The following is a 22,439-nucleotide window of genomic DNA, read 5'->3' as shown; positions in this document are numbered from 1 at the left end:
TTACGTGTTGCCCTGACCGTCACTGATGTGGAAAGAAGGTCACAATACATTGCTAGTTTATCAAACGTTTACAAAGAGGTATGCATAATACAATCCCAGTTTTGAAAGGAAAAAAAATCCACATACAGAAAATAATCCGGAAGATATATACCAAATGTTATCATTAAGTATATATGGATTATTAGATCATAAGTAATTCTAAGTAATTTCTAATTTTTAAAATTATTCTAATTCTTTGTATAACTAGTATATATTTTTATAATCATAAAAAGGAAGCTATTTTCATTTTGTAAAAGAAAAAGAAACAAATAACTTTTCATCTTGTATTTGGATAGCTGATGTTTTATATCATGTAAATTTAACATTCTCTCATAGTATGACCTATGTATAATAATGTTTACTTTCTTATATAAGGAAACTCAAAGGCAGAATGAGGATGGCGCCAATATACATTTGTTCATTCATAAATTCATTCCATTTTTTTAAATTTATATGCTCCATATGTTTCTCAATTGGTCTATCTACATGTTATGCCCTGTGTATTCTAGAAGGTCAGCTCTGCCCACAGGACAGAGCAAAGATTTACAGAATGAAAAAAGCCTATAACCATGGCTCATCCTTCAAAAAGGAGGAGAATGAAAGAAAAGAAAAGGTAGATGGATAAACAACATTTTCAGATTCTTCATAAATATTAGGAAAACAACTTACCGTCATTGCATTTCCAACAGTGTATTCTTTTGCTATAACTAGAGTGGATGCATACCAGAAGGCCAACGCATATGACGCGTATATTAACAGGAAGGCAATGCCCATGGAAATGTTCGCCGAAATAGCTTTTTTAATTCCGACCTTTTTGGCATTTTCTAGATGTTTCTGATACCTACCAGAAAATGAGGGGAAAACATGATAATAAGAAAACAATCCATAATCTGAGCCATATTCACCTCCTTGATAGTTGGAGGTTTAAGGCACAAAGCCATAAAAGTAAGAAACCCCTGGTGAGACCTGGCTTCCTGGGAACGCAACCGATTCAGGATTGGCCAGGACTAGAACCCATCCGAGCCCTTTCTTTACTGGCCTGGACCCATCTCCCTTGGTCCCTACCAGTCCCACCAATGTTCCCATAGCTGTTCCAGGATTGAACTCCCATCCCTGGGAGAACCTCACCATCCCTTCATGGCCAGCATCACAAGTCAAGGTAAAGGTGGAAGAAGAGAAACCAAGCCAAGCCAACCAGGAATGACGCCAAAATGTAAATACTATTTGGGACTCTTAAAACAGATTCTTAACACAGGCCAATTTGTCTTCTCCAGAGAAAACCCTCCTTCCACAGTCCCACTGGGTGAGGGACAGGAATTTTACATGTTTGTGTACTTATACTTGGGCTTTTGCTTTTTTGTTTTGCTTTGGTTTGGTTTTTGTTTTGTTTTGGTTTTGATCAGGCTGACCTTCAACTGTCAAGCCTGGGTACAAGGTTATAAGGTGATCACTACTTATGGGATATAGGCTCTCACTCAACTTTTCTAGATTTTAGTTTCATCACTTGTAAAATGGAGTTACTCTTTTTTTAATTGAAGTATAGTTGATTTACAATGTTGTGTCAGTTTCAGGTGTACAGCAAAGTGATTCAGTTATACATACATATATATATTCTTTTTCAGATTCTTTTACCTCATAGATTATTACAAGATATTGAGTATAGTTCCCTGTGCTATACAGTAGGTCCTTGTTGGTTATCTATTTTATATATAGTAGTATGTATATGTTATTCCTAAACTCCTAATTTATCCCTCCCCTCCCTTTTCCCTTTGGTAACCATAAGTTTGTTTTCTATGTCTGTGAGTCTCTTTCGCTTTTGTAAATAAGTTCACGTGTATCATTTTTTTAAAATCCACATATAATCGATATCATATGATGTTTGTCTTTCACTGTCTGGCTTACTTCACTTAGGATGATAAGCTCTAGGTCCATCCATGTTGCTGCAAATGGCATTATAAAATGGAGTTACTAATGCCTACCTTGCAAGACGATTATGAGGTTGACAGATAATGATAGAAAGTTGTTAGTACAGTGCTGGCATACAGTTGGCAAAACCTGATAATTCCTATTCCTATTATTATTACTATTGTTTTAGAATTTAATGTCTTCCTAAATATGGCTCTCTATTATTGTCATATTTTTGAATATTAATTAAAATTCATATTACTGCCTTCTAGGATTTGACATAAAGGTATAAATGTCTAGAATGGTTCTGTCAAATAACAATATTTTTGCCATCAATTTCAGTTAAGCCTTCCATGCTAGATGCAAAGAGTCTACAAATTTTGATTTTGGCTCCCTAAAATCAGAAAAAAAAAAAATCCACTGACATACAATGAGACTTTAGAGAAAATACCACATACATTAGAGCGTTTCTATTTCTAACAAAAGACAAACAAGATGATATCTTTTTCAGTTTAACCAAATAAGATATTGAGAATTTGTTCATTTTTTTAAAATGTACGTTGCCACCAAAAATTATGTCTTTCAATTACTTAAAGCACCCTACTCTCCAGTGTTGTTTCCTCAGTGTTGGACGATGCATACATTTAGCTGAGCTGCGTCCCTGGGGAGACAGCCAGCTCGCCATGCCCAGCACTGCTTAGTCCCAGGTGGCCCGGCCGCAAGGTGCGGGCACGTCAGCCTCAACGTGACACGGGGCTCCAGGGACAGTGGTGGACATGCTGTAATTACCTTCGCTGAGGCGGCTCGCTTACTGCTGCTAATGGAGAGGCACTGATTACACTCATCCTGAGGTGTGTGGGCTACTGTGTACAGGAAGCAGCAGTGAGAGAGAAAAAGGAAGAGTTAGAGAACCAGGCATAGGTTGGCTTTGAGGAGGGCTTAAGGAACAGAAAAACAGAAAATGAAAAAGAGGGGAGTAGGGAACCTCTGCTTTTTTTTTTTTTAAGGATTTTCTTATTTATTTATTTATTTATTTATTTTTGGCTGTGTTGGGTCTTCGGTTCGTGCGAGGGCTTTCTCCAGTTGCGGCAAGCGGGGGCCACTCTTCATCGCGGTGCGGGGACCGCTCTTCATCGCGGTGCGCGGGCCTTTCTCTATCGCGGCCCCTCCCGTCGCGGGGCACAGGCTCCAGACGCGCAGGCTCAGCAATTGTGGCTCACGGGCCCAGTTGCTCCGTGGCATGTGGGATCTTCCCAGACCAGGGCTGGAACCCGTGTCCCCTGCATTGGCAGGCGGATTCGTAACCACTGTGCCACCAGGGAAGTCCCCTAAAAAAATTATTTGTTTATTTATTTATTTATTTTTGGCTGTGTTGGGTCTTCGTTTCTGTGCGAAGGCTTCCTCTAGTTGCGGTGAGCGGGGGCCACTCTTCATCGCGGTGCACGGGCCTCTCACTATCGCGGCCTCTCTTGTTGCAGAGCACAGGCTCCAGACGCACAGGCTCAGTAGTTGTGGCTCATGGGCCTAGTTGCTCCGCGGCATGTGGGATCTTCCCAGACCAGGGCTCGAACCCGTGTCCTCTGCATTGGCAGGCAGATTCTCAACCACTGCGCCACCAGGGAAGCCCCTAAAATCATTATTTTATGACGGGAGTCCATAGGTTTCATCAGACTGCCAAAGAAGTCCACGGAACATAAAAAGGTCAGAACCCTGCCGTAAAGTCTGACGTTAAACTCTAGCCATCAGTAAAGGGTGCCTATATTTTGTGGGTGAGGGGTTAATATTAGGTAAAGGAAAAGCAGCAGGCACATATCACAAATGAATAAGTAACAAAATGTAAAAGTGGGTTCTTTGAACTAGTGGACAAAGAACGCTTCTGACCTTTTCAGCTCTCTGTTCTGGCCCCCAAAAGCTATCACAGTCCTGATGGCCCCCAGAGCCTCTTCTGCCACAGCACCTGCTTTTGCATACGCAGCTAGTTCTTTGTCACTAAATGCTGAGAGTATCTGGAAAAAAGAGAAACATTGCATGCCTTTTGTATGGGGAGAAATGTTAAAAGACAGTCTGATCAACTCTTTCACTTACTTTTTCTTCCCAAACCCTGTCCTTTATCAAACACTGTAAATATGAAGCAAACCACACTCAACTGTACCCGATCCAACGGCTGTTTCCACTCCCTACAAGGGGCGCATTTGATCCGCCCTGGTGATATGCTCCCCAAGAGGAGTCGTAAGCAGCTTTTGGCAGGAAAGCGCCCTTTGCAGGAAAGAGCTCTCTGCAGGAAGCCCCTTGGTCTTGTCACTAACCTTAAACCAGGCGCCCCCATGCTCTACTCACCTCCGGCCCTAGCACACCTTTCAGATCTTTTGATCACACAATACTTTGCCTAACTTGCTGGTTCTTTCCATAGATCAAAGATGTAGAAATGCAGAATAAGTAATTAACAGATGACCAGGTCTTTTCCCTAGCTTCCCCTTCAGTAATCTCGTGAATAAACTGTGTGAACAAGATAACATCTAAAGAAAGATCACAAGAGGTCAACAAGCCTGCACGCAAGCCTGCACGCGGTGGAGGAGGGCGATGATTCTGACCCCCTATCTCAACAATGAACTGAGGTTACTTCCCCTTTTCCATTTAAAAGCTTTCATGACTGAACAGAATCTTCAGAGATGGTTTTTGGGGGACACCAAGTCCACCATCTCCCCAGACTGCCAGCATCTCTGATTAAAAGCAACTTTCCTTTCTACCAACTTTTGCAAGTATTGATTTTTTTCAAGCCGCGAGCAGCCGGACTTGATTCGGTAACAGAGTCAGCAAAAGGAAATCCACATGTAATTCTCTAGATAGTGTTTCTGGGAATAGTGTCGAGTTCTGTATCTACTACTGTTTTTCCTCTGTTAATTGCAAAATAAACTAAAATAAAACCTTACTGCTTGGAAAGGATGCACCATCCTTTTTTTTATTGTGTCACGATTTTTAATCACTTTGAAAACCATACTTCCAGACCTACTCACGGGCATTCTACTGAATAAGATGGCTAAACAAGATGTTGCAGGAGAACAGTAAAGGAAGAATCAAAACAAAAGAGATGCCAGAGTCTACTAAATACATCATCAACCCCAGAATGAGAAAAATTGCCAGTAAAGTTTCTCAACTCTGGAGTGCTGGTTGAAATAGAACAGGTTTTGTGGATTTTACTGCAAGGCAAAATTGTCAGAGTGCCATTTAACTGTCACAGGTAACAATTAAAAATAAATAGGACAAATCTAAACTTATTTAAATGTTTTATATTCATGCAATAGTTTGAAGGAATGTCATATTTTTAAATTATGTTTCCTGAAATAAGGACATGACCATTTACGTAATTTAAATTAGTATGCCAGAAGATTTACCTAAAGTAGTAACAGTTCCAAAAACACTGAGGTAATAACTGTGACATTTTGAATCACTTTAAAAACAATCTTCCTTATTAGAGCACCAGATTAACAACATGCTCCTGGGTGTGGTTTCAAATGACATTTAACATGGATCTGCACAAGTACCAGAATCCTGCATACTGAAAATAACTCTGTCTGCGTGGGTTAACACACATGGGAATGCCCACGCTTCACATACCTTTGCCCAAACAGCTGTAGAGAGTCCCAGGATAGGGCTGATAGCCATTATCACAAGGGTGAGCTTCCATCCTCTGAGAAACCCTACTATGAATCCTGCAAAAAACGTGGCTATTGCTTGAAAGAACATTCCAACCTTGTCACCAATTCCTTCACTGATTTTGGAGATGTCACTAAAAAAGATCACACCTAAGTGGTTACAGGCAGGAGGTCTTCAGTCAGAAAGGTGAAGCAGACATCTAACAAACACAGAGACAGGCAACACTTGTTCAGACTCCTGCAAGCCTCTTTCACAGTCTTAGCCTCTTGAATGACATTTTTCCCCACCTAAATACCGTACAAAGGAAGAAATTCAGGATTAGTTCACGCTTCTAAGAAGTTAACATCATTAAAAGTTGATGCTATTCAATTAGTTAATCCTGTTAGAGAAACATTAACATTTTGAATGTAGGAGTCAATTTGTTTAAAAGCAGGAGCTAGGGGGCTTCCCTGGTGGCGCAGTGGTTGAGAATCTGCCTGCTAATGCAGGGGACACGGGTTCGAGCCCTGGTCTGGGAAGATCCCACATGCCACGGAGCAGCTGGGCCCGTGAGCCACAGCTACTGAGCCTGCGCGTCTGGAGCCTGTGCCCTGCAACGGGAGGGGCCGCGATAGTGAAAGGCCCGCGCACCGCGATGAAGAGCGGTCCCCGCACCGCGATGAAGAGTGGCCCCCACTTGCCGTAACCAGAGAAAGCCCTCGCACGAACTGAAGACCCAACACAGCCAAAAATAAATAAATAAATAAATAAAGTAGCTATAAAATTAAAAAAAAAAAAAAAAAAAGAATGTTAATTATAAAAAAAAAAAAAAAAGCAGGAGCTAGGAAGGGCATTGCAACAGGAATAGGGAAGGGCTCCTTGCTTCTACCCTTGATGATATTTTCAACCCACTCTATTCTCAGTACAGCAGCCAGTGTGACCCTTTGAAAATGGAAATCTGAACATGCTACTCCTCAGATCAAAAACGCCCAGTGGCAAAGCTGAGGCCAGCCAGGCCCTACATGCTCTGATCCTGCCTCCTCTTGGACCTCATATGCTCACTACCCTCTTGCCAGGACCTCCAGTCAGAAAAAGTTTATCATCTATCTCCCCCTGCTGGAACGTAAGCAACAAGAGGACAGAGATCTCTGTCTCATTCACTGGTATATCACAAACATCTAGAACACTGTTTGGCACATAATAGGCCCTCAAATATTTGTTGACTAAGTGAAGAGTCAACAAGTACTAAGACAAGTCTCTTGGTGAATTCATTCAATCATTGATTCACTCATTCATCCATCTTGAGGGTCATCTTAATATCTGTCAGGCCCGTGATAAATATCTGTTTATCTCCATGAGAGATAAGTAAAGGATGTAAGCTCATTCCTCAAATACGCCTACTACATAACTAAGGCAAAAAAAACTAACATAAGGAAAATACACTGCGGCATAGGCTGTAATTGCTAAAGATGGCTATCAGATGATCTATTCCCAATACATACCAAATGCTTAATCTAGGAAAAAAAATTTTTTTTCATTTAAAATCTTCCTTTGACAAATTTTCACATACTTAGCAGTTAATTTCTTTATGAAAGTGTGGTGCTAACAATATACTTACTCTGTTAGCCGAGTGTTGAGTTCAGTGGTATCATTGATGTCAAACCAGCCTATTTCCTGTCGTAGAATAGCATGAAAAAACTCTTGCCTAATTTTCTTAATCTGTCGGGCAGCTGCCAAAGTCCAAAATGAAACCTGTATATAGGCAGCAACAAGAACGCCAGCACCTAATCCTGAATAATAATATGCATATCTGGAAAATAATTCAAAAGTTTCATTTAAATATAGTCTTAATCTCTTTGGGGAGAAATATTCAGAACTGGGAATTAGTAAATTTACAGACAGATCACAAAGACCGTGTAGGACATTGTAACAAACACACATTAATTTTTTTCTCTTTTCTTAAATTATAAGAGGATAATGGCAAATCTATCCACTTGAATTATCAGCCAAAGGTAAAATAAAGTTTTGTGGTTAACTGCAAAAAATATAATGGTGTTCATGAACCATGTTTAAACTGATATTGACAGTTTGTAAACACAATTTGACTCTTTCACAATTCATATTCTAGACTTGCATATCTTACTGTACTGAAAAAGTGCACCACATTGCAAATACAGGACTAAACAGACTGAACATGCAAAATGGTTCTTAGTATTAAGTTTTCCCGTATTGTTTACACAAAGAACAAAAAACCCTCTTCCTAATTGGCAGAAGTTGAAAGGTGTTTTAAAAACAGAATGCTAAAATGTCATGAATTCAAACCAATTTGGAGTGAAGTCTTAACTAAATTAGAGGAAAGTTAGTATCTTTATTTTTTTTTAATTAATTTATTTTTATTTTTATTTTTTTGGGCACGCCCCGCAGCATGTGGCATCTTAGTTCCTCTACCAGGGATGGAAATTGTGCTCCCTGCATTGGAAGCGCGGAGTCTTAACCACAGGACCACGAGGGAAGTCCCAAAAGTTAGTATCTTTAAAAGTAATAAATTCAATTTCAATACTCTCAAATATATTTTCTATATCATTTTACAAACTGTTTCCAGATAGAAGCCTTTCAGGCCTGCTATGGCAAACAGACGGTATTCATTTACGTCAGCAGCATTAATTGATAAGTAAACATACAAACGTTATGTGACAGGCTTTTGGGATTTCTACGAAGAAGGCTGAATGAGGGGGGAAATGCCATAAATGACATTACTGGATCAATGGACAAAATTGGAATACAGATGGTAGATTGGATCAAAGTATTGTATCAATATTAAATGTACTGAGGTTGATAAGTGTACTGTGGTTGTAAGGAGAAGGTCCTATTCTTAGGAACCATGCTGAAGTATTTATGAGTAAAGGGTCATACTCTGTGCAGCTTATTTAAATGGCAGGGGAGGGGGAATAAATGAAAACAATAGGTTAAAGAGTCTAACAAAAGGTAAAGCATATATAGGGACCCTTTGTACATTCTTAAAACTATTCGTAAGTTTGAAATTATTTTCAAATAAAATATTTTTTAGAAGTACACCATAAAGAAGTACATATGTATATATACATATATTAGCCAATTACCTAGTCATTTCTTCTTCCAGAATTCTGGCTGGATTTAGCATTAACAAGGAAAAATTCACTAAATAAAAACAAAACAAAACAAAAATAAGACATTTTTGAAAGGCACTGCCAGGTTTTAAAAATCTTTTTTCTCTTTCCTTTTCACTCTCAAGTCACTCTTGTCATTTGACTCATGGAAAGGGCCCAAGGGTTTAGGTGCATTTAGGGTCCAGTTGGGGGAAGTTAAGCCCTCCCAGGTTCAGCCCCCTTCCTAGAGGTCTTGGGCCTTTAAGCAAAGCAGCTTCCTAAGGCAGCAGAGAGGAGTTGATGAAGGGCATACAGAAGGCAGAGGAGAAAAAAAGAAATGGTCCACATAGAAGACACAAGATTTAAGGGGCACTTTTTTTCTTAGAGGCACAAAGCACTTTCCAGATACTTGCTTCTTTTGATTTTACTTTACTATATGTGTGTGTTTTCCCTTACGTGCTTCCTCACGACATAAGTAATAGAAAGGCTGAATTACACTCATTGCAAAGGAAGAAAAATTAAAGAAAAGAAAGATAGCTGAGTTGCTCTAAGACAAGTCAGTGGATCACTGGCGATCAGTCACCATCCTGCATTCCCTGTCCTGGTTATCAGCAGTCCTGTATTTTGGTATTTTTAAAGCAGTATTAACTGGAAGGAAAATGTCTTTTAATTTGAACTAATTTGATAAAAATGTCCATGTGCCTTTTCTGGTTTACATGTTTTAGTAATAGCTAGGATTTATTGAGCATTTATTATATGCCAGGCATTGTTCTGAACACTTTACATGCATTACTTCGTTTAAGTTTCACAGCAACTCTATGAGGTAGGACTATTTCATCAATTCCCATTTTACAGATGAAGAAATTGAAGCACAGGGAGATAAAGTAACTTACCCAAAGTCACACAGCTAACAAGTAGGCTGAGAGTCCTAACACTATACCATACAGCTCCTGACACTATACTACACTGATTGATTCATGCGGTAATGACTTTTCACTTTTTGAAAAACACAAAGTGAAAAAATAAAAAGAAAGCAGCCCACATCTACTGCGTTCACAAAATAATAGGATAAAATGTCACCACAGCACTGATGAGAAAACACACCAGGGTAGGCATTTCCCATTTACCATGATGCCAGGAGAGAAACTAGTCTTTGTTCTAGCCTTAGATCATGTTTTCTGGGTGCTGTGTTATCATTCTTATCTTCCTCCAAAGGAAAATACGGTAGAAATTTATTTTAAACTACTGTCAGGATCAATTACCAGGCATGTGGCCCTGATGGTGGCATAATTTTCCCCTCAGGGTTGTTCTTTCTACGGATGTTCATAGTGAAGTGTTTCTGCTTATTAATCTAGCTCTTCATCAGCTACTAGATCCTTGAGGAATCAGACCGTATTTTACTTCTGTTCTTATCCGTTCAGTTTTGCGTGCTCATTTCCCTCCTGAGTTCATAAATCTGACACCTTTGATATGCCACACTGGAACCGTGTTTCGAATTAGAGGCAGACAAGCTATCCTGAAGCTGTGGTATTTGTAGAAACCATTGTTCAAAACCACAGGAAACCTGCAGATATATGTGTATGTGGCTATTTTTTCCCCCTGAACATAGAAATCAGGTGAAATCCTAAAATGAGTTTTACTCTCCTCCAACACCAATATTCCAACTCAGACTGACCCTCCCTCCTAGGAAATAAGAATCTACAAACATTCCAAGTTTGACCTGCTCCTTTCTCAGAGTCCCAGGCCAAGAATGGAAATCTAATTCTGGGTTAGTAACCGTAGGAGCCCCAAAGCCCTCAGGAAACCAAGAGTTTCTGCTGCCTGATGACAAAGGTGAGGCAAATGTGTGCTGATGTCTCGTTCCTGGAAGAGTCATGGAACGAAATCTGGAATTCTAGACCTGGAAATCTCATGGAATTAGATCTGGAAAGGGCCTCGACCTGGTCTTCTCAGATGCTACCTTTTAGGCTTCAGTCTCCTAAACAGTCTTTAAGTAATGTGGTTGAATGCTTTGCAATGCTGTCTGCCTACTAGAATCCCATGGGGAGCGTGAAAAAAAATACAGATCCCCAGGTTCCATCCAAGACCAGCTGAATCAGAACCTCTGGCTGAGTCTAGATCATAATTCTAAAAACTGTCCCCAACTGATTCTAATGTTCCAGGATGGAGAACTCCTACTGTAGCCTGCCTGAATGCCTCCCATAATGAGGAAACGGGGAATTCTAGAAGCCGCCTATTCATTTTAGAGAGCGCCCATATAATTCATCCATTTTATAGATGGGGAAACAGAATCTTAGAGTGGCTGTTTCATTTCCAAGTTCTTACAGCTAGTCTTCCCCCAATATTTATGTTCCAGACACTTGACATAAATTGCCTCATTTAATTCTATCAGTAGGTCTACCTTTCAAAGGTGAGAACAGTAGGGATTATAGAGGTTAAGTAATTTGCCCAAAGTCATAAGCTGGTAAGGGCCTAAATAATAAACATATACCTTAAGGATTACATGGGGAGACATTACATAAGGTCACTTCGGGTCTCAAAGTAAATCAATGTCTGCCTTCCTTGATTCTGCCCAGCACTTCTTTTATTATATAGAAACACTCAGCACAGGACAGAGTTGGTGCACGTCCAGGCAGCTTTGGTAGTGTGGGTAATTAATTAAGGTAACTGGGGCTCAAAACTGCCTTTTCCTCTCATCTGTGTGGTAAAGGGCACGCAGGGTACATCGATTTCTCCACAGAATCTCCTACATTATTACAGTCACATAGACTTGGCATAAAATCTCAGGTTCCTAATACTCTGCAGAAAAACTGTTTCCTATGACTCCATTCTTAAGGTTTGGACGAGGAATGTTTTATGCATAGTTTCCGCACAACCGAGTCACTGTGAGGGAACAGCCTTGTCACGGAGCCTTTATTCTGTTGACAAGGATGGTCTCTGTTCACAGTAAGTCACTGTCAGGCCCTCTTGTAATTTAAACCTTTTTTTCTTCTAACATTCCCTTCTCATTTGGCTCCCATTTAGTCTAGCTGTCCAAGAATCCAACGATTCTAAAGAACAGACTCTAAATAAACATCATCTCTCTGAGATGAGCCAGCGAGCTCTGCTAAGTACAGCTGAATACTCTATCTACTCTCAATCCCCAGGATATTTGCTAAACTCTACAAATGTAAACATACCAATGAGCTCTCTGAGTATGAAATGTAACAATTTCGTCTTCTCCGAAGAGGCGCGGGAATATTATTTGTACACACTACTAAAGAGTGGACATTGGAATTAATAACATCTGAGGGACTTCCCATTCCAAACCCTCCAAGACAGCTAATATGCCTAGTGACAAATGTGGCTGTAGAGGACCAAGTGTCATTTAATTTGGAGGCCACTGAAACTGAGTTGGCAACTCGGGTGAGTTTATCACTCCAGCTATTACAGGTCTGTAAGTGACTTGCTCGTGCCGTTCCCCAGAGAGACCTTGAATTTAGCCCTGGGCATGGTACAGGGCACCCGTCTGCCATTCCAGCTTCAAAGCGATACGGTTGCATAATTAGAAACACAGAAAAGACAAGCAAACTGCTCCAAATAAGAAAGTTGTGGAATTACTCTGCTGTTAGCAAAAACAAAAATAGGACGAATAAAACCGAACCAAATGCCAACTCCCCTGTGATAAGAGCACTGCATCAGATTTTTTAAAAAATTTAATTGTGATAATATACACAAAACCATCTTAACCATTTTAAGTGTATAGTTAAGTAGTGTTAAATATATTCACGCTGTTGTACAACCCATCTCCAGAACTTTTTCATCTTCCCCCAACTGAAACTATGCCCATTAAACAACAACTCGCCATTTTCTCCTCCCCAACGCCTGCTACCACTATCTTACTTTCTGTTTCTATGAATTTGGCTACTATAGACACCTCACATAAGTGGAATAATACAATAATTGTCTTTTTGTGACAGGCTTTTTTCACTTAACATTATGTCCTCAAGGTTCATCCATGTTGTAGCAGGTGTCGGAACTTCCTTATTAAGGCTGAATAATATTCCCTTGTATGTATATAACACATTTTGTTTATCCACTCATTCGTTAATCTGATTTTTTAAAATCCTGAGTTGAAACCAATTTTTTATTGATGCGTTCGAATATAGGCATCATCCTACTGTATGTGTGTGTGTGTGTCTTATAGATCTATAGATCTTATAAGAAGTAAAAGGAAAACAAATAGAAAATTCCTCATTTCCTTGAAGGCTTTTTAAACTATCCTATCTTACTCCAATTTTACCTTTATGGTGTTTGTGTTGAAGTTTTGGCCACTGGTCAAGCACAAGTAATCCATTTAAAACTTTCCCAAACACATTTTTTTAAAGGAGAAAGCCATTTACATTGGCAGTATAATGTATATGGGCATGAGCATGGCTGGGATGGCAGAAAGACCTGGGTTTGAATTCTGCCCTAATACTGTATAATTTTGGACAAGCCTCAGTGTCTTCATGTGTCACAGAAAATAATATTACCTGCTGTGTGAGACGGTTCTTGTGAGGCTTAAGTGAAATAACACCTAGCACCTGATACACACAATGAAAGGTTACTATTATTGGTGTTATTTTTATTATAAAGAGGTTCTTCTCAGAGACAATAGTGCTGGAGAGTAAATAAACTATTTTTGTAGGAGCTTGATTTAACTTTCGAAGGATGCTTTTACTAGACTTCTAAAAGGCATTAATATCCATCAATGTTTATGTAAAGTACAGCTTTTTTTCCTGTTGTATAAATTAAGCAATCATGTTCTCTTAGGTAATTACAATTAAGCCCTACAATGCTAACCAAATATGTAGTTGTCAATCAGTGAACACTGAAAACTCTGAGTGTCATCTAAATTACAGAGTCCACTTTTTCTCAGATATCTTTACTATGAAAGCTGCCTTTCCTTTATCAGTTGTTTTCCTTCTATTCCACCATCTGTGTGCCAGTAAAGCTTCACCTGGTCTTCTCCAGCCTAGTGCCCACAGGTCTCTCTTGGGAGGAACTGAGCTATCATGCTTCGTAGAAAGCATGAACATCTTCCTTTCTGTGTTAAATCTGGCTAATATGAAAATAACTTTGTCCATTGAAACCGCACTCCAATGCTGTTGACACAGCCTCTCACATAGATGACATTAACTTATGGGATTCCTTTGGCTCTTCAGTAATGATAGTCCTTTGAGTGAGTATCAAAGCACATCATTCTCACATTGAGTCCATTCACTCTTTAGTATTCTATCAAGTAACAGTCAACCTTGTTGATCCAAAAATTAGAGACAGAAAGTGGGTCTAATTTTAGCAAAAAGGATGGGGGGAGATAAAAAAAGAAAACCAGAAACAGACCTACAAGCTGAGCATAGCTAAGAAGTACCACCACGCAAACTGATGTATTCTGAAGCTCATCAGTAATCACTAATGGGATGGACACTGCAAAGACATACTCTGTTATAGTTCCACCGTCCTCAAGTAGACTGACTTCCTTACTTTATTTAAATGCAAAACTTTCTGGAGATGGATATTTCCTTATTCTATATTTAAAGTCAAATAGCATACACCTATTTGTTGAAATTTAAATGAGTATTTGAGGAAGTTTTCTGAGAATGTTACAACCCCTTCTGTGATATCTGGAGTCACCCAGATGTCCGAACCATGAAGCAAGTAGTTGATGAATAGAAAAATCAATTTCTAATCTTCCACTCAATTAAACATATATATAAAATACATATATATTTTTTAAATAGAGAAATGCTTACCTGGAAAGGAGAAGTTTCCTCCAATATTAACAAATCTGTCAGTCATTTCTCCAAATACTATCATCATGAGGGGGAGACCTGACCCATGAGCTATGGCCATGATAGTGCCAAAGGACATAAATAATTTATCCTGCCAATCAGAATATCGAAACTAAAAAAAAAAGAAAAAAGAAAAGATAAGAATACTTAGCTTGTGTAACAGGATTTCTCTTTTGTCACAATGATATGTTCTTCGGATTTTTATTTAATGTCAGTACTTTTGTAACGGTTGCAAATAAAGGTATTAGGGAAGAAAGAATTTCAATCCAATCACTGACAGATTAATTTCATGATTCTATTTATCTTGTATTCTGTGAGGAAATCAATCTAACTCCATTTAATCACTATCTTATTTGGATAAGTGCAATATAATCAGAAGGGATGAAGGTTTGGTTCCATTAAGAAATATTGTTTGATTTTCCAGAGCTCCTGAGCAGCTAGGGGTAGACATCATTTACATACACACACATAGTATGTCCTTTAAAAAGACATTCAGGGCTTCCCCGGTGGCACAGTGGTTAAGAATCCGCCTGCCAATGTAGGGGACATGGGTTCAAGCCCCAGTCTGGGAAGATCCCACATGCCATGGAGCAACTAAGCCCCCGCGCCACAACTACTGAGCCTGCTCTCTAGAGCCCGCGAGCCGCAACTACTGAGCCCGCATGCCACAACTACTGAAGCCCGCATGCCTAGAGCCCGTGCTCTGCAACAAGGGAAGCCACCGCAATGAGAAGCCCGCTCACCGCAACGAAGAATAGCCCCCGCTCGCCGCAACTAGAGAAAGCCCGCGCACAGCAATGAAGACCCAACGCAGCCAAAAATAAATAAATAAAATTTAAAAAGAAAGACATTCAGAATAGTTCAAAGGGAGAATTATAAAGGGGTTGGCGGGAACAGATCCTCTGGGTTTTGAGGATAAGATCCCTTTAAGAGGTTTAAGTTAGCTTTTAGAAGGCAGCTCCACAGTGAAGTGCAACAAACATTAGGGAGTGCGTGAGTGTGTGCTTTAGGGAAGTCTTGCTCATGGAGATGACGCTCATTGTAGAATCTTGAAAGGTAAGGGAGGATTAGCTGAAGAAGAAATGGGGAGCGCAGAGGAAGTGGAGGATGTTGAGGCTTAGAACAGCAGGGCGGACTTCCCTGGTGGCGTAGTGGTTAAGAATCCGCCTGCCAATGCAGGCGACACGGGTTCGAGCCCTGGTCCGGGAAGATCCCACATGCCGCGGAACAACTAAGCCCGTGCGCCACAACTACTGAGCCTGCGCTCTAAAGCCCATGCGCCACAACTACTGAAGCCGGCCCGCCTAAAGCCCGTGCTCTGCAACAAGAGAAGCCACCGCAATGAGAAGCCCGTGCACCGCCAAGAAGAGTAGCCCCTGCTCGCCGCAACTAGAGAAAGCCCGCACGCAGCAACGAAGACCCAACATAGCCAAATACAAATAAATTAAATAAATAAATTAAAAAAAAAAAAAAGAAGAACAGCAGGGCGACTAGAAACCACACGAGTGCTCAGGTAACTCCACGCAGTGGAATTCCTGAGCGCACGGTACAAAGCGTGGAAGACGATATTAGAGAAAGGTCTAAGAGGCCTGGTGGGCCACACCAACAATCTTGGACTTAGTACCACCTATAGAGGACAGGGGTGATACCAGTTGTTACAGTGAAGTGCACAACACCCAAGCACTAACCAGGCAATCAGTGTCATAATACTCCAAAACACTTTGTCCCTCGCCATCTTTTTTAGTCCTCTCCAATTTCGCACTTTTTCTCACCATTTCTGATTGACTGAACTATGGCTCTCTCTCTTTGTTCTTCTTTCCTCCTCTGCCTTCCGGACTACATCTTCCGTCTATAAGTTTTCCGTTTCTATACCTTCCTCTCTGTCCCTTGCATCTTTCCTGTCTTTTTAACCTTTCCTGCTGCCCATTTCCCTCATCCCACCCCCTTTGGGAGACAAGGATCAATAATCAGGAGAATGGATGATGAGTCAGGCTTGGTGGAGTGGGGTCCTTGAGAGTGCAGGCTGAGTCAGACGGGGTCACTATGCAGGGGCACCCTGAGGTCAAAAGCACAAGGTGGGGAGTGAGGGGTGTGTGTGCAAACTGTTCTCAAAGAGTTCCAAGGGTTCAGTCTGGGAGACCACATTCCATCATCAAGCACACAGGGCAAGCAAGAGTGCTGAAAGAGTCAGAAGCCAGGTGGGGCCTGGAATGGAACAAGGGGAGCAGGTAAAGTCAAGGACAAGCAGGGAAGGGCCCCTAAAACTGCTACAAAAGGGACCAGTGTCCCCAAGTTTCGTTTTATGGCTCCTGGGGAAGGGAGATAGAGCAGTCAGGTCTATGGGCCACAGTTCAAGCACAGGAGCAGGTTGTCATATAATGTTCCTTTTGTGAACATTTATGTGAAATTGAGGAATGTTTTAAGTGCTTTTCATGGTACATCTGAAACTCATATAATGTAATATGTTAATTGCACCTCAATTTTAAGTTTTTCATATTAATTAAATAAAACTTTATTGTCTCCAAGCTTCAATTTAAAACTCCATGAATTTCACAGCAATATCCTAAGTAAACCTAGATCTGTTTTCAGTGATTTTTCAACAAAAGAATACATTCTAACTCCTATTAAAAAACAGTTTTGTCCCGAACCTCTATCAGAACAACAGCAAAAAAATCTATTCAGAGGGTGAAAAAGATTACACTGACATTTAACTTAAGGTTAAACTTTTAGATTCAAATGATTGTTTCTACTTTAACGTTTGTGACATTTTGTTTTCTCTAGGAGGCAGATTTAAAACCTGTGCACTGGATTTCCCTGGTGGCGCAGTGGTTAAGAATCTGCCTGCCAATGCAGGGGACACAGGTTCGAGCCCTGGTCTGGGAAGAACCCACATGCTGCGGAGCAACTAAGCCTGTGCACCACAACTACTGAGCCTGCGCTCTAGAGCCCGCGAGTCACAAGTACTGAAGCTCGCGCGCCTAGAGCCTGTGCTCCGCAACAAGAGAAGCCACTGCAATGAGAAGCCCATGCACCGCAACGAAGAGTAGCCCCCACTCGCCACAACTAGAGAAAGCCCACGCGCAGCAACAAAGATCCAATGCAGCCAAAAATAAATAAAAATAAATGAATAAGTAAATAAAAATAAAACCTATGCATTAAAACCGGATTTAGTTTCACAAACAATTTATTCTCTAAAGTACTAAATTGAAAAAAATGTTACCCTTACTGAGACTTTTGAACAAAAACATCACAAGCATAAGGGAGAAGAGAATGAACAGGGGCTTTATGGCGACATGAGAAGAACGTAGCAGGCTCCAGAGTGTGGACGTTTTGGTGTCCTCTCATCCTTTACTTCATAAGTTGGAGGTTTCAGCTGACATGCCGCTTAATACCAACTTCTCTGCTATCAAAAAATGGCCGTTATAGTTTGAAACACATCATATTCACCAACAGTGGGCAAACACTTTCATGGGTCCCCTCTCTAAGACATATTACAAATGAAAAACAGATTCAACTTCTTCCAAAACTATGTTGGCTTGCCTTGGACCAGCAGAAAACCACTGAGAATTGTTGTAAACATATCTGAGTCCGTAACAGTAACTCCATGTTTGATTAATTTTCCTGGAAGCCAACGTGAACATAATAAATTTCTTAATCGTTTACAATTTTCTGTAGTTAACAATCTCTTTATATGCAAGCTTATTTTAAACTAAATTTGGGTTTTTTTTGTGAAACAAGTGCTGAGATGCATTTTCCTGAAATCGGTTGGTTTGTATGCTGCTATGAACACAAGTCCTATTTTCAATTTCCCAGTACACCAGTAAGCTCTGCTCTCATGGCCAGCCTATCCCTACCTCTTTTATCATCCATCTTGAGAATGTGGGCCATTAACTACAATGAGCCAATCCAGGACAGCACAGGTGCAGCAGGGAAAACCTATTGCTGCCTGTAGACAGTCTTAAAGTACTGCTATAACTATGGATCCAAGACATCAAATTTAAATGAAGGCAGGAATTCTTCATATTTAATATTTCACAGCTTACCAATGTTAATGGTCCAATCAAATTTACTTTCTTCGTTTTTTCCTTATCTTGTTTGCTGTAAAAAAATATAATTGACTGAATTTAAAAACTGTTACAAAATATTTCAATTGAATATAAATTTGAGTAGTTATCATATTCAATGTCATATATGTATTTAACATCTTTATTGGAGTATAATTGCTTTACAATATTGTGTTAGTTTCTGCTGTATAACAAAGTAAACCATATCCCCTCCCTCTTGCGTCTCCCTCCCATCCTCCCTATCCCACCCCTCTAGTTGGTCACAAGGCACCGAGCTGATCTCCCTGTGCTATGCAGCTGCTTCCCACTAGCTATCTATTTTACATTTGGTAGTGTATATATGCCAGTGCTACTCTATCACTTTGTCCCAGCCTCCTCTCCCCCCCGCCCCCATGTCTTCAAGTCCATTCTCTACATCCGCGTCTTTATTCCTATCCTGCCACTAGGTTCATTAGAACCTTTTTGTTTTTTTTAGATTCCATATATATGCGTTAGCATATGGTATTTGTTTTTCTCTTTCTGACTTACTTCACTCTATAGGACAGACTCTAGGTCCATCCACCTCACTACAAATAACTCAATTTTGTTTCTTTTTATGGCCGAGTAATAGTCCATCGTATATATGTCCCATATCTTCTTTATCCATTCATCTGTCGATGGACACTCAGGTTGCTTCCATGACCTGGCTATTGTAAATAGTGTGGCAGTGAACACTGTGGTACATGTCTCTTTTTGAATTATGGTTTTCTCAGGGTATCAACATTATACTTTCAAATATAAAAGAGTGATGTCCACAAATTGTCTAAATTATCCAGTTTTGACTGCAAGGCAATCACCAAGTGCAAAGGTAACCGTCCAAGTTACTATAGGAATCTCTGGATAACCGGGAGATGGTCACCTGTCTTGCAGAGCTCATGCACAGAGGGAAGATGAATATGTTAACAATGTCCTCCAGATCAATTAATCCTTCACTTGCTAAAATCATACATACTGATCTAAAATTAGTAAAGGCCAGGACTTCCCTGGTGGCGCAGTGGTTAAGAATCTGCCTGCCAATACAGGGGACACAGGTTTGAGCCCTGGTCACGAAAGATCTCACGTGACGCGGAGCAACTAAGCCCATGTGCCACAACTACTGAGCCTGAGCTCTAGAGCCCGTGAGCCACAACTACTGAAGCCCGTGCACCTAGAGCCCATGCTCCGCAACAACAGAAGCCACCGTGATGAAAAGCCTGCACACTGCAACGAAGAGTAGCCTCTGGTCGCCGCAACTAGAGAAAGCCCGCGCGCAGCAACGAAGACCCAACGCAGCCAAAAATAGATAAGATTAAATTTAAAAATTTATATTAAATAAATAAATAATAAAATAAAATTAGTAAAGGCCACCCTTCTGAATGATTACAGGGAGTGGTGTCAGGAAATCCTCTCAAGTCTGCATTCAAAATACATCTACAATTCAACCACTGCTCACCAATTTTATGGCTATCCCAATAGCCAGGAGAACTCCTGCCTTGTTTCTCCACTTCCACTTATGCCCACTTTAGTCTTTCCTCAACACAGTAGTCAGAGTAATCATTTAAAAACTCAAGTCATGTGGTTGCCAAGGGTTGTGGGGAGAGGGATGGATTGGGAGTTTGCGGTTAGCAGACGCAAACTATTACATATAGGATGGATAACAAGGTCCTCCTATATACCACAGGGAACTATATTCAATATCCTGTGATAAACCATAATGGAAAAGAATAAAAAAGAATGCATATATATGTATAACTGAATCACTTTGCTGTACAGCAGAAATTAACACAACATTGTAAATCAACTATACTTCAATAACGCAGATTTTTTAAAAACTCTCAATTCATATCATGCTGCTCCTCTGCTCAAAGACTTACAATGGCTTCCACTTTTCTCAGAGTAAAAGCCAAATCCTTACATCAGCCTCTAGGGCCCCACATGATGTTTCCTTGTCACCTCTCTGACCACAGTGCCCGCTCCCACTCCTGCTTGCTCTGCCCCAGCCACCCTGCTGTCTCTGTTGTCGCTGTTCTGTGAACATTCCAGCCATGTTCCCATCGCAGAGTCTTTATTACCTCTGCCAGGAATGGTCTCCCTCAGATGCCACACACCTCCCTCCTTTCTTTCAAGTTCTTGCTCAGATATTGCCTTCTCAATAAGACCTACCTTGACCGCCCTACTTAAAACTGCAAACGACTTCCTTTTTGCACTCCTGATTTCTTTAGCCTTGATTAATGCTTTTCCATAGCATTCATTACCTTCTAACATTTGCTGTAGTTCACATATTCAGCATATGTATTATTTATATCTATCTTCCATACAATAAATGCAAACTCTAGGAGAGCTTTTTTTTTTTTTTAAACATAAAATGAATTTATTTAGCTTAAATGTCCAGGTAGGTGATAAAGTTTTACTCATAGGACTTGATCCCAAATTATCTAGAACATTCGCTAAAATCAAAGGACAGACATCTGCAATGAAATGTGTTCAAAAGAATGTGCCCTAGGCAATAACAGCATGATTGGAACAAGCATGTAACTAACTCTCAATTTGCCCTAGATAACTGAAGTGAGCTGAACTTCCTTTAATGTATAAGCTTTAGCCTGCTTTTTATAAAAATTTGTCTCCTTACACTTAATTTCATAATCTTACAGTTTCAACTTATTCTTAGCTTTCTGTATTTCTCTTTTGAACCGTCTTCTTTCCAACACAAGGCTGTGAGCTCCACTTCTGAGAACTTCCTTGGGTTCTGTTACGTCACTGCATCTTTTGCAGGAAAACCCCTCTGTACACTCATCAAATGTTCAGCCAGTGCAATACATAAATAGCCTTCTTCCAGAAAATGCCATCTATTTATAGATTCACAGTCAATCCCAGCCTAAATTGTCAGCTGACGAAACCCACATTTTTCTAGTAGAAATAATATCAATTATTTTCTAGCAGAAATAATACCAATTTTATGCGTCACACCAAACTTTCTATGAATGAATACCATGGTATGTAGAAAGAATAAGGCAAGATCACTGTATGAAGACGTTAACAGACAAAAATAATGCCTCAGTTGAACCACCAGATAGGCATGTTTTCCGTTGACTAATCAGGTCCCTTGCAGCTTGAGGACACACTACAGAACCTGATAAAATTTGTCCCTCGGGGTGATCGCTGGATGACACAGGTCAATTAGTTCTGGGTGGCTTGGCATGAACTCAGAGACCACAACAGCCTCATAAACTGAGGCTGAAGGCGAAAGTGATTCACTATTCCCACGGTGAAAGTGGGACAATGGCAACATGTCATTGACTGGTTTGCTTCTGCCCCTACTAAGGTCCATGAAGTGTGGGCAATAAGGGAACTGTGGGAACCAAAGAGCCATCACAGGAAGGAAGACATTCAAGAAAGAGGTTTCGCCCTTGCATGTGAACAAAAATTTCTTTGGAAGCACAGGTTAGGAAGAATGAGGTTGCCCCAGGTCCCCCTCCCCCCTTCACCCCTCACCACCCACAGGGGAGAAAGAGGGAACAGTCTGGCGCTGGGAGGAGGGGGTTGGGATGGGTAAAATGAGGAGGAAGAGGAATAACGAGGGGGAGGAAGGAGGCTTCTGCTTCACCACACTTGTTTAAAAAGCACAACCATCAACGACAGATGTCTGATGCTCTGCAGGCATAAAAGATCAAATGATGTTTATGAAAGTTTTTCGGAAAAGTTTTGAGTTCCGTAACACAAGGAATGTTATGCCACACATATTCATCGAATCACCCTGCACAAAGAGAAGCGGGCACTTTTAAACACATCCTCTTCTTCCTGAGCCTGTTGCAAAAGAAGCCTCAGTGACATTCCTTGGGTAA

At 40.5% G+C, this 22,439-nt stretch overlaps 1 protein-coding gene across 7 annotated transcripts in view; it reads right to left on the bottom strand.

The window, feature by feature from the left end:
* The window catches only part of LOC103002339 (phosphatidylcholine translocator ABCB4), a 92,909-nt gene that overhangs the window by 57,481 nt on the left and 12,989 nt on the right, over positions 1 to 22,439 (bottom strand). For 5 of the 7 annotated variants that reach the window (XM_057550536.1, XM_057550535.1, XM_057550532.1 and 2 more), the window contains 7 exons: positions 18,559 to 18,613; positions 14,477 to 14,627; positions 8,697 to 8,754; positions 7,196 to 7,387; positions 5,560 to 5,731; positions 3,826 to 3,950; positions 709 to 880 (listed from right to left, as the gene is read on the bottom strand). In XM_057550536.1, the coding sequence (XP_057406519.1) occupies positions 709 to 880; positions 3,826 to 3,950; positions 5,560 to 5,731; positions 7,196 to 7,387; positions 8,697 to 8,754; positions 14,477 to 14,627; positions 18,559 to 18,613 (925 nt within the window). Of the gene's footprint in view, positions 1 to 708; positions 881 to 3,825; positions 3,951 to 5,559; positions 5,732 to 7,195; positions 7,388 to 8,696; positions 8,755 to 14,476; positions 14,628 to 18,558; positions 18,614 to 22,439 lie in introns of those variants that run through there. The other 2 variants (XM_057550534.1, XM_007170289.2) reach the window with 2 other exon arrangements.

The sequence above is a fragment of the Balaenoptera acutorostrata genome, chromosome 7 (assembly GCF_949987535.1).
Source record: "Balaenoptera acutorostrata chromosome 7, mBalAcu1.1, whole genome shotgun sequence".
Classification (NCBI taxonomy): domain Eukaryota; kingdom Metazoa; phylum Chordata; class Mammalia; order Artiodactyla; family Balaenopteridae; genus Balaenoptera; species Balaenoptera acutorostrata.
This window is presented reverse-complemented; position numbering and strand designations above follow the sequence as displayed.